The sequence below is a fragment of the Curcuma longa genome, chromosome 8, assembly GCF_044706935.1.
Source record: "Curcuma longa cultivar G26 ecotype Majalengka, Jawa Barat chromosome 8, ITB_CL_G26_1.1, whole genome shotgun sequence".
NCBI classification, from domain to species: Eukaryota; Viridiplantae; Streptophyta; class Magnoliopsida; order Zingiberales; family Zingiberaceae; genus Curcuma; species Curcuma longa.
Window position 1 is genome coordinate 11,112,544 of NC_133868.1, and position 11,835 is coordinate 11,124,378.

At 36.6% G+C, this 11,835-nt stretch overlaps 1 protein-coding gene across 3 annotated transcripts; it reads right to left on the reverse strand.

Moving 5' to 3' along the window:
* Positions 1-205: 205 nt before the first annotated feature.
* On the reverse strand, positions 206-4,584 carry LOC141833541 (putative GTP diphosphokinase RSH2, chloroplastic). 3 transcript variants are annotated; one of them, XM_074721015.1, is made up of 7 exons: positions 4,217-4,584; positions 3,354-4,117; positions 3,014-3,199; positions 1,445-1,905; positions 1,197-1,355; positions 771-1,125; positions 206-659 (listed from the first exon to the last, which is right to left on the reverse strand). In XM_074721015.1, the coding sequence occupies exons 2-7, from the start codon at positions 4,056-4,058 to the stop codon at positions 387-389; spliced, it is 2,139 nt and encodes a 712-aa protein (XP_074577116.1). In that variant the 5' UTR covers positions 4,059-4,117; positions 4,217-4,584; the 3' UTR covers positions 206-386. The 3 variants fall into 3 exon arrangements, with proteins under 3 accessions (XP_074577116.1, XP_074577115.1, XP_074577117.1); XM_074721014.1 differs by having other exon boundaries at positions 3,354-4,584; XM_074721016.1 differs by lacking the exon at positions 1,197-1,355 and having other exon boundaries at positions 3,354-4,584.
* Between the last annotated feature and the right edge of the window lie 7,251 nt (positions 4,585-11,835).

Genomic DNA, 11,835 nt, shown 5'->3' on the forward strand with positions numbered 1-11,835 from the left:
TTATCAATGTTCAAAGGGAAAAAAATTATTTATAAAAATGGGAGGATCTTCATGCACAGTGTGGCCAGCAACTTGTTTTGGTTTTCTTACTCCTAATTTTATACAAATTTGATCTATTTAAACCATATAATGTAATTCTTATCTCTATTGTGTCTGTTAATTCCATCACTCGACAGAAGAATTCGTTCAATCTGCAAGAAAAGCATTCAATAGTCAATCCTTTGGCACGAACTGAATTTGAGTCGAGCTTTTGATGGTTTATGCACAATTATTTTTTTCTATGTACAGGAACAATTACATAGCTGAATTAACTTCTCCAGCAAAATGAAACAGGTTGTGGAGAAGAAATGACAACGTTAGCATGGGTGGATAGATCGCTTCCAGATCTACCTGCCTGAGACGCTCAGATCCTTATCATACATACGCTGGATTTCCTCCCTATATTCTGTCAGCGACCAGTCAGAAATCACCGGCTTTAGCTCTACCAGATCACCCATCCTTAGCTCCTGGTTTAGGTCAATAACCGGTTGATTGTTCAGCCTTGGCTGCAGTACTTCTTTCTCTGTGAATGTGTAGTTTGGCCACCGTATGCGAATTCCCCCAACTTGATTTAAAAGATCTGCGACTGTAGATCTCCCAGGGAATTCATGTACAGTCATCTGAAATAAAAAGTACCAGACTAGGAATTACTCCAGATAAAACTGATAGATATGAAGGATTAGCTTTGGGACTGATACATGCACTCGGTGATAGGAAGCAAAAAAGCTAACCTTCTCATTTTCCAGAATGATGATGAAAACAGGCCCAGTGTAATTACTTTGTTGAGAGTAAGAGTAGGGGCAACTATGAGAATGCAAAGGAAAAGGGCATGGTGGCCTGACTGAATCAGCATCGCCGGAGGACGATGAATGGCTCATATTCAAAGTCTCGCATTGCCATGACACGACCCATCGAGCCCATTCCACCATTTGAAGAACAAAGGAAGAATGCTGGCAGTCACCTTCCTTGTATCTCCAGTGAGCAGCAATCCCAAACTCTGCCTGTAGATGCATCTCTTTAGTTCGAATCTGAACCTCAAGAGGAAGTGACTCATGGCTTAGAACAACAGTATGCAGTGATCGGTACCTACAATAGTAAAAGTGAGAAAGAGAACCTAAGATGCAGGGAATGAAGTAAAAAAATCTACAATGATGTACCCATTGACTTTTGGATGGGCTACGTAGTCCTTGAAAGTCCCATCGACTTCAGGCCACAAGCCATGTACAATCTCTAGGGCTGCATAACAGTCTTCCTGTTTCTCAACTATCAAGCGTAGCCCATGTATATCATGGATATCATCTAGTGTTTGATTCTTCCTAAAAAGATAAACCACCACATTCTAAGCGACATAATGTTTAATGTAAAAGAAGAGTTTCAGTTTAACATAGAAGATCAAAAAAAATACTTTAGCATTTTGGAGTAAATGCTGTACAAACTCTTGCATCTCCCTGTTAGAAATTGATAACCAATGCCTTTGTCCTTGAGAGCTTTCTCTAGCTTCTCTATAGAGGAGGAAATCATATCTTCGTCAAAGGATCTGACAAGTTTGGAAGACAACTGTTTGTAGTGCTCTGGGTATAAATGTTTAAAGCACACATTTTCAAGCTGCTCCTTCCAACTAAAGATTCCCAACCGGTTGGCTAATGGAACAAAAATCATTAGAGTTTCCTTTGCAAATCTTTGTTGTTTAATCATAGGCAAGGCATCCAATGTCATCATGTTGTGCAAACGATCAGCCAGCTTTATAAGAACTGCTCTGGCATCTGTCATTGCGAGAAGCATTATGTGTAATCTGTCAGCTTCAGCTTTTCGGCTTGCAGTGTTGTTCAATCGAGCAAATTTACTCAAGAGACTCATTTTTGAGACCTGAAATTTGAAAACATGATCACACACAGCATTTAGAATTCATCTTCATGATACTTTGTTTGTGTGTGTGTGTGTGTGTGTGTGTGTGTGTGTGTGTGTGTGTGTGATCCACCTCTAGATTTATCTGTCATGATCATGGTCAGATTACAATAACAGTTAAGTGAGGTATGAAGAAGTTCTTCAACTCTATTAATAAACCTTGTCATGAGTTAAAATGAGATTCAAACCATGAGGTAAGAAGAAATTCTTAAACTCTATGAATCATCCTGAGACCAGAATGTTGGATCACTTAAAATTTTAGTGGTCCAATGGAATATTCAACAAGAATTATCCAAAGGAAAACTACAAATGCAGCATTTCTTCAAATCATGGAGTGCAATTTTCTTTTCAGATTTGGATATCCATTGTACTAAACCTAAATGCACACTAGAGAAAATAAATTTCTGAAAATTGATTTCAAGAGACAATTTTGTTTAGATCACTACCATCCTCCATCTCTAGTCTTTTCACTGTCCTGAAAGGTAAGATTTCATGTTAGCAATGCTATACATAAGCTTGGTGTATATTCTGCTGATATGCCATAAACCACCCAAAAAGTTTACACTGAATCAATTTCTTTCACACTAATCTGGGTAACTGGAATATGCATACAACCTACTAAACAGTTCTAAAGTTCAAAGACCTAGTCAGTAGATTATGCGCCTTGTGAGCTACTGATGAAGATTTACGATGCAAGTATAACATCAGTGTTAAGTCACTGTTCTCGTTCCTCATTAACTCAAAATGTTGTAACTTACCAGAAGGGCTAAAAAGTCAGTAAGGACAACAAGATACAATCCATTATGCTGTTCATGCACCTAAAGCAATTTCTACACGAATCAAAATATCAGGAAGATGTTTCATCAGGGACAAACTGACTAGACTTTGAGCATGAAATGCTTCCATTGAATCACTCTATGCACTGTTTTCCCTTGCACCTAAAGATATCATTAAGTATAACTTGACTAGAGAATACATATATATTGCAGATTAGATAAGTAGAACAATTGGAAGCCCTATTTTCAAACAAGAATTAATCAATGAAATATCATGTGAGATAAGAATATACCCCTTGAACAAGATCAGCAAGGCCAGCTCCAAACTCTTGAAGAATATAATCATATGTCATAAAAGAATCATCCACTGAATCATGCAACAGCCCTGCAGCAACAACTGTGGCATCAGCACCAATCTTTGCAAGTAGCACAGCTGCCTCCACACAATGCTGTAGGTAAGGATCTCCACTCGCCCGCGTCTAATTACGAAAATAAATTTATTTTCAGTTGACATGCATTCAGTAATACATGAGAAAGGAGCATGTCGAACAACATACATAGAATGCATTTTATCAAACATTTCTCGGAATAGTTTGTCCTAGTTGGTAGTGATCATGAACATGAGCAAATTACCTGGCCTTTGTGAGCTTTTTCGGCTTCATAGAAAGCCTTCACAACAAACTCATCATAGAAAATTTTGTGCCTCGACTGGGCTCCAACAAGGAGATCGTGTGCATGTGGTTCAGAGTTTGTCCGTACTTCGCCGGAATCCTCTTCCAAATCAAATGGGAGATCTTCCATATTTACACTGCCACCACCACCTGGAGCTGGAAGGCTGTAAGAATCATAATCCAAGCAAGAGCCCAGGGCATGCCCAATGAATCCATTCAGTAACTTGTCTCTTCCAACTCTCCAATCGGTGGTTCTATTCAAGTCCCGAGGGGTTCTGTGCAAAGGTGGGCTCCTGGAAGAAGATGAAACGGAGCCATGAAAGACGGCAATGGGACTGGGCTCTCTGTATTTGAGCGAAGAAGAATAGGTTGAGTAGGAAAACGAGCTCCCGAGCTCGTCTGACCGGTCAAGCCGTGGCGGAGAGAGCTCATCGTTCAAGCTTGAACCAGAAGCGGAGGGCAAGAGGCGGGCCAACGGCGAGGATAAAAGGTACGAGAGACCACCCTGGATCGGCTTACGGCTGGAAGAGGCAGAAGACGCTGCAGTACTACTGCATGAGGAGAATCTTGCATTCTGATCATACTCAGACGAGCAATGCGACAGGCGGGAGCTCAAGCAAACGCCGCCGGGAGCGACAGCAGGAATCGCGACCGCAGGCACCGACATCAAGGAGACTAGCAGTCAGATTCCCAAATTTACAACCAGAGGAGGGGAAAAGGAGGCACCTTGTTAGAGGAATCAAACTTCAACAACAAGATCACGAACAACGGTGAAAGTCAAACAATTGCAAATACAACAAGAACAGATTTTTCCAACCCTAGTACCAAAAGGAGGCTCCTTTGGGCAAGAACAATAAGAAGCCAGGAATTTAGAAACCGTTAAACTTGGGATCTCGGTCCAAATCCCTGGCCAAGGCAATAAGCCGAAAGAGAACGCCTTTCTTTCTGCAAACTTTAGCAGATCAAATAAGAAACACAAGGACGAAAATAACATGAAAAATGTATGAAAAACAGAGAGAAAGAAAGCGGATCACGGCAAAGGGAGAACAGAAATAGAATACGTCGAATTAGGAGCCAAATCCCTAGCCAACAAAATTCCTAGACGAGGCGTGGAAGATATACGAAGAAGAAGGAAAAGGAAAATGCAGCACGCTTTCGCTGTCTTCTTCTGCGGTGGGCTACGACTGCGCAATTATTAGCAGAAAAATGGGGCAAAATAGTGAGAAAGGAGAGAAGGCGATTACTTCGCGGGATGGCAAAAGGAGCCGCAAATGGATCCGGATCGGAATCTGGACGTGGATTGAAAAACGAGCTGTGTTCAACGAGTTTAACCTAAATTCATTCCCTAGCTCTAATAACTTCGGCAATTAGTCAAACTAAGCACTTAGTAAGAAGATTATTTGAGTAGGAGAGCGATCTAATACATAATCCAAAAGATAAATGACAATGGTTAAGAAGTAACAGATTGTATAGGTAAGGAAATGTTCAATTATTTCAGCTAGTATTAGAAATACTTGTAATAAATATGCCTGACGTCGATAAAATTAAACATTAAATATATTTTTATTGTAAAATAATAATAATTATTATTATTATTTTATTATTTTTGTTGATTCGTTGACAACGATGTTCCAATCTGATCTTCAATGCAATACGTAAAAAATTCCATGACGAAGGTATAATATATATCCAACTTTAATGATTTCTTTATATGAGAAACAAGACGTGAAGATGACGGATATTGAATAAACTCCAATATTTTTCTTTTATTTAACGTTAGAGATATATTGTTATTTCGGTTTGGAGGATTATTTACATATCTAGCGTTAAATGTATAATTACTCTAAAGAAATTTATAGAGTTAGTTGCTACTCGGTCAATATTTTATTATTTAATATTTTTGCTGATCGACGACTCTTCTGAAATGTTATTATCCATTACAATGTCACTCATAAATAATTATAAATAAAAATAAGATGCTTATCATTTTTCAAATATTTTTAGCACTCAATTATTTTTTAAAATTTTCTTCTTTTTTTTTTCTAGAAAGGTTAAAGGGTTGATGATATTTTAAGCAAAAAAAGTCTCAATAGCCCATTAATGAAATGGAAACTTTGGTGAGATAATAATCAATTTTTGATAGAAACCTTGTATTGCAATTATTTTTTTTAACGTGTAAGTTCATTGATCAAATCCTGTCAAAATTAGTCAATATTATTACAAATCATCATATCAATTATAGATTTTCCCTACTAAATCTTAAACCAAGCATGCATTTTAATAACTACGAAAGCATAGCTGCTACATCATTGTAATAGCTACGATTTCATAACTATTGCAATTGAATTGTTATACAGTTGTAATAGACTAACAGTTACGATTTCATAATTACTACATCATTATAGTAGCTACAGTATACAGTTGTAATAATTACTATTTCGTATTTACTATACTATTTATTAGCTATGAAATCATAATTACTATAACTGTGAATGTTGTATAAATTTTGAAAGATTATAACTTTTATTTCGACTTAAATTATAAGATGCATAATATATCAAATCAAAACTCGTTCATAAATGTATATTTGTTATCGGGTCTAACCCATAACGACCCAGTCTCATGTTAAAAATTTTCATTTAAAGGCTTTTCGAATGCTCTAAAAAAAATTTAAGGGGTGTTTGGTTTGAGCATTTTCTAACATTTTCCATTTTCCTTTTCCAATTTTGTAGAAAACGCTGAATGGTTTGTGTTTTCTAATTTCATTTTCTGGAGAATGAAAACTCATTTCCCAGAAAAACAGAAAACGATAAATCATCGTTTTCTAAAAACTCAGTTGGGAATGGAAAATGGGAAAACGCGGCTACAGTAGTGCGTTTTCCCTTCGATTTTTTTCCTTCGATTCCACGACGACGAGCACAGCGGGCGTTTTTTCCTTTGGTTTCTCTGGAGACAGCAAGCCTTCTGATCCGTGACGCCTTCTGCGGATTTCTTCCCTGAGCCGACGCCCTGATCCTCTTATCCTCCCGCTGTGCGTCGTGGCTGGATTGGAATCGCTGGAAAACACTTCAAATCCGGCGATGTCCGGGCCCGGCGACGCCATCGGAGGCGCCGCCCGAGCCCGGCGATGCCACCGGAGGCGCCGCCCGAGCCCAGCGACGCCACCGGAGGCGCCGCGCAGGCCCGGCGACGCCTCCGCGCGCGGCCCTCGCGCGACTTCGATCGTGATTTTCCCTCCTCTCCGTCGCGATTTTTTTGTTTTTTATATTTTTTAAGTTAGGATTTAATGAAAGTTTAATAATTAATTCCTAGTTTGGGATAGGCTTTATTTTTAATTAAAAAATAAAAAAATATAATTAATAAAAATAGTTAATTCTAGATTATCGAACCAAACACATTTTCCAGTTTTCTTTTCTAGAAAATAGAAAATAGCATATAATACCAAACACATTTTCTGTTTTCTGAAACTAGATCAGAAATGGAAAACTAGAAATAGAAAATGAAAAACAGAAAATGGAAAATATTTTTCAAACCAAACGCCCCCTTAGTGCTCTTATTATTTTTTATGTTATAGTAGTTACAATTTCATAGCTGTTGTAACTGTTGGGTTGCAAAAGTACAAACATAGTCCCACATCTAAAGTACATGGAAAATATCATAGGGTTAAAAGGATGGAAAATATCTCCATTGGTATGAGGCCTTTTGGGGAGAGCCCAAAAATAAAGTCATGAGGGCTTAGGCCAAAAGTGGATAATATCATACCATTATGGAGATATTTTGATTCCATCGATACTAATAATAACTGTTATAATTATAGTAGCTATAAAACTGTAGTTGTTACAAATACAAGCTACAATTGTTATAGTTATAGAAGCTATAATTTGTTATAATGTGTCTGATCAATTAAGATATAGACAGGATAATAATGAAAACATTCCTTTGATAAAAAAATTAAAGTGGGGCGTTCCAAGATCTATAAAAAAGATGCCTTCTTAATATAATTGTTTTATTCCCTTTTATAAAACACATACTAATTAGTGGATTTTATATCATTTGTAGGCTCTAATTGTATTCGCAATCTAAGATACTAAAGCAATAACGTAGGGCAAAAATTAAAAGGACAGCTTAATTATTAGAATCATAAAAAAATACCCCTCCTTTATAAAACATCAAAACAACGCCCCTTATTTCTAAAATATTATTATTTTAACATTGATATATAACTATTATAATATGAAAAAGTATTTTTTTTAATTTAATTTCATAAAAATATTATATATTACACTTTTATATATAATATTTTTATTAACTCGTCAGTATTATTTAATTGGATCAAAATCATTTTAATACAATCAAAATCATCCTAAAAAAATCAAATTTAATAACTCATTTAGCGGCTACTAGTTGTTAATTATTATATCAACTAATTAATGATTATTATAATAATTATGATAGTTATTCACTAGCTATACTATAATATCATCGTAATAAGCAAGTGATTACTATAATGATTTTATTATAATTTTGATTAAAATTAAATAATTTTGATTGAAGATTGTAAATGAATTAAATATTCATGAATAAATTTGATGTTCAATTTCATCATCGTTCGATCAACATACAAACTTATCAATTTCATTTTGGAAGCATGCACTATACTCTTCTTCCCCAAATCTTAGGCAGGTTGGTTATTTTGGCTTCATTGGCCATGGAGCAACCATGACTCCATGTTGTGGTCCATGTTTTGGAAGTTTTAAAACTACCATCCATGACTCCACTCCATATATTACTCTCCAATAACTTGATGATGGAAGAGTTTTTGGGGAGTTTTTGGGGAGTTTTGGATGTTGTGGTCCACTGGTTTTGCTCTGCTTGCCTTCTTCTTAGAGAGGAAAATACACCATCATAGTTCAAGTGGAGACAAAAGCCAGAAGCATCAGATTTTCTCGCAGCCTGGTAATCGTCTAGGGACTCGATGGCAGGAGGTAAAACAATCTTTTCCGCTGCATTTACTTTGCTATTAGATGCCTCATGTTATTTCAGAGTTTAACATTTGGTATCAGAGCGAACGAGACCTCTGCCTCAATTTTTCTGGACGAATCTGTTCAAAAATCTTTTGTTTTCGTTTACAAAACGAAGAACAGAAATCCTTTTTGGCTGAATCTGTTTACATGCTTCTTTACGTTTACAAATCACGGAATTAAAATTAGTTTTTCCGACTTATTTGTTCTTCCCGAATTCCCTGTTTTGTCCGACGACCCAAGCGGCAGATCCGCGATTTCTCTGTTCAGTCATGTCACAAGCGGCAGCACTGATATGTGTGAACAGTGCTATTTTGGCCGGCAGGCTGACAAGAAGCGGGCGGCTGGCTGGCGTCGGCGGACAAGCGATGCCGCAGAAGGAGGCTGGCGCGTTCCCTGGCGCCGGCGAACCTAATGTGGCAGCCGCTTCATTTTGGCATGGAAGCAACTTTGTCTTCGGCACAGCAAGGGTACAGGCATGGCAGGCGTCGCCAGCAAGACTAAGCGCCGGCGACGGCATGCTCTATGCAGGCGGCGGCATGCGTTGAGCAGGCGGCAGAAGGAAAGAGGACACGGGATTGGGAAAGTGGGGAACGTGTAGTAATTTTAATCAGATTTAAAAATTAAAAAAAAAACGGCAGTAGGTGCGGCCAATTAATTCCACAGTGGCTTGAGGAAGTTTAATAATTTTCTAAGCACAGTGGCTGCCAGAAAATTTAAAAAAAATACATTTTTAGTTGTATGTTGATGATTGTAAGTGGTGTGGTGCTGAATGACATTCGATGAAAGAGTGTCCAACTATATATGATCCCATTTACACACGAGGTGGAGAAAAGTATGTATGCATCCCTACATTTGAAGAATGGGCAATGTCCCATGTCTTGTGTGATATGTGAAAAAGGGGGCATGTAAGTGAAAATTGCAGTAAGAACATTTTAAATTATTCTTGTGCGCCTGAATGGGAAAATTTTGTACAATCACAAAATGTGCTATGTAAGGATTGTTTAAGACAGATAAATTTTTGTGATGCTTGCACCAAAAAACATTTTGATTCTAAAATGGGAAAAGTTTGAAAATCTTGCTGAGGACTTATTGGAAAATCAACTCTATCCTGCTATTGAAGAAGTTTTTAAAGATCTTGTAACAGAATATTGGAATAATGTGATAAGACATATGTAGGGCTCCGGTATCTTGGCGGAGGAGTCCCAAGAATCATTTTCCTCTGTTCCACAACCACTAGATTTTTGGGCTGCCGAAAGCACAGTTTGAGATTTTATCATGCAATTAATTATTTTTTTTTAATGTGATTTACATTGAAATTAGACTTATTAATTGGGCATAAGTCTAATTATGAAGATTTTAATTCAATTTAGTAAAGGTTTAATCAAGATGATAAATATTTATTTATCAGATTAGCATTGGTTGAATTATTAGCAAAATTATGTTGATATTAAAATTATTGCATGAAGTTTGTTAATATTGAATATTTCAAATTTCGATCTTAATAATTTTAATTTTAAGGAGGAGCCACAGCATCCTTAGAAAATTAAAATTATATTTCGTTATGGGATCATATTGAAATAATTAATTATTAAAATATAATAAATTTTATCCCACAGGAAAATTTATTATATTTTATATGATTAATTAGGATAAAATATCAATTTATGTTTTCTAATTTACCCACAGGGATTAGAAATTAAGGGCATAATTTGATGATTTTATCATATTGTTATATGAATCTAATTGAATTAATGCTTCAGCCCACAGGTAAGTTTTATGTCAGTAGATTCATAATTTAGACATATTTTACATTGGTAGATATGTCATGTTGTTTAATTAACTTCAAATTTTGTAACATGAGTATGGTTATTTATTTTTGTAGTTTGTCAGCCTGTTAATTTCTCTGATATGATATGTGATGTTCCTGAGCTCCGAGGGGACAATTATAAAATCTGGAAGGAGAGAACTCTCCTTCATCTAGGGTGCAAGGACATTGATTACGCCATAAGGAAGGATGAACCGCCTCCTGAAAATGTTGCTCTTTATGAAAAATGGGAGCGATCTAATCGCCTCTCAATAATGTTCATAAAGACCAAAATTTCAGATGGCATCAGGGGTTCCCTTGAGCATTATGACAATGTTCGTGACTTGTTGAAGGCCATAGATGATCAATTTGTGTCTTCAGACAAGGCTTTAGCAAGCACCTTAATTCACCAGTTCTCATCCATGAAGCTAAGTGGGATACGCGGTGTACGTGACCACATTATGAGGATGAGAGACATTGCGGCTCAATTGAAGAGACTTGAGGTTGAAATGTCTGACTCTTTCCTAGTGCATTACATTCTCAACACTTTACCACCGCAATATGCCCCATTTAAAATCTCTTATAACACACATAAAGAGAAATGGTCAATTAATGAACTTATGACCATGTGTGTTCAAGAGGAGGGTAGACTTGCAATGGAAGAGGGTGAGAAGGTGAATTTCACTACACCTGGAAAGAAGAAGATATTTCAAGCCAAGAACAAGGGCAAGATTCCTGCCAAAGGGGACATTCAGAAAAGTTCCAAATGTTTCTTCTGCAAGAAGAAAGGGCATTTGAGGAAAGATTGCACCAAGTTCAAACAGTGGCTTGATAAGAAAGGTACTCAACTCTCTTTTGTCTGTTATGAATCTAACATGATTGATGTTACTCATGACACATGGTGGATTGACTCTGGTTCTTCAATCCATGTTACCAACTCCTTGCAGGGCTTGCAAGACCTACGGAAACCAGTGGGAAGTGAGTGTTACATTTATTCTGGAAACAAAATGTCCTCACATGTGGAAGCCATTGGCATTTGCAAGCTTATTTTAGATAGTGGTTTTATTTTAAGTTTGGAAAAGACATTTTATATTCCTGGTTTTGCTAGGAATTTAATTTCAGTTTCAAGACTTGTATCTGTTGGATATTCCTTTAATTTTTCAAATTCATCTTTCAGTATTTCTAATGGATCTGAAATTATTGGATGTGGTACATTGTCTGATGGTCTTTTCCGTCTTAATTTAGAAAATGATAATCACTATTCTTCTATGCATGTTGGGGTTAAACGATGTGTCATTAATGAGAGTTCCTCTAATTTGTGGCATAGGAGATTGGGACATATCTCCATTGATAGAATTAAGAGGTTGGTACATGATGGAGTACTTAGTGCTCTTGATTGGACCGACTTTAGTACTTGTATAGACTGCATTAAAGGTAAGCAGACTAACAAGTCAAAGAAAAATGCCAAGAGAAGTTCTCAATTGTTAGAAATAATTCATACAGATATTTGTAGTCCTGATATAGAATCATACCGTGATAAGTATTTCATCTCCTTTATTGATGATTATTCTCGTTACATGTATCTCTACTTATTAAACAGCAAAAGTGAAGCACTT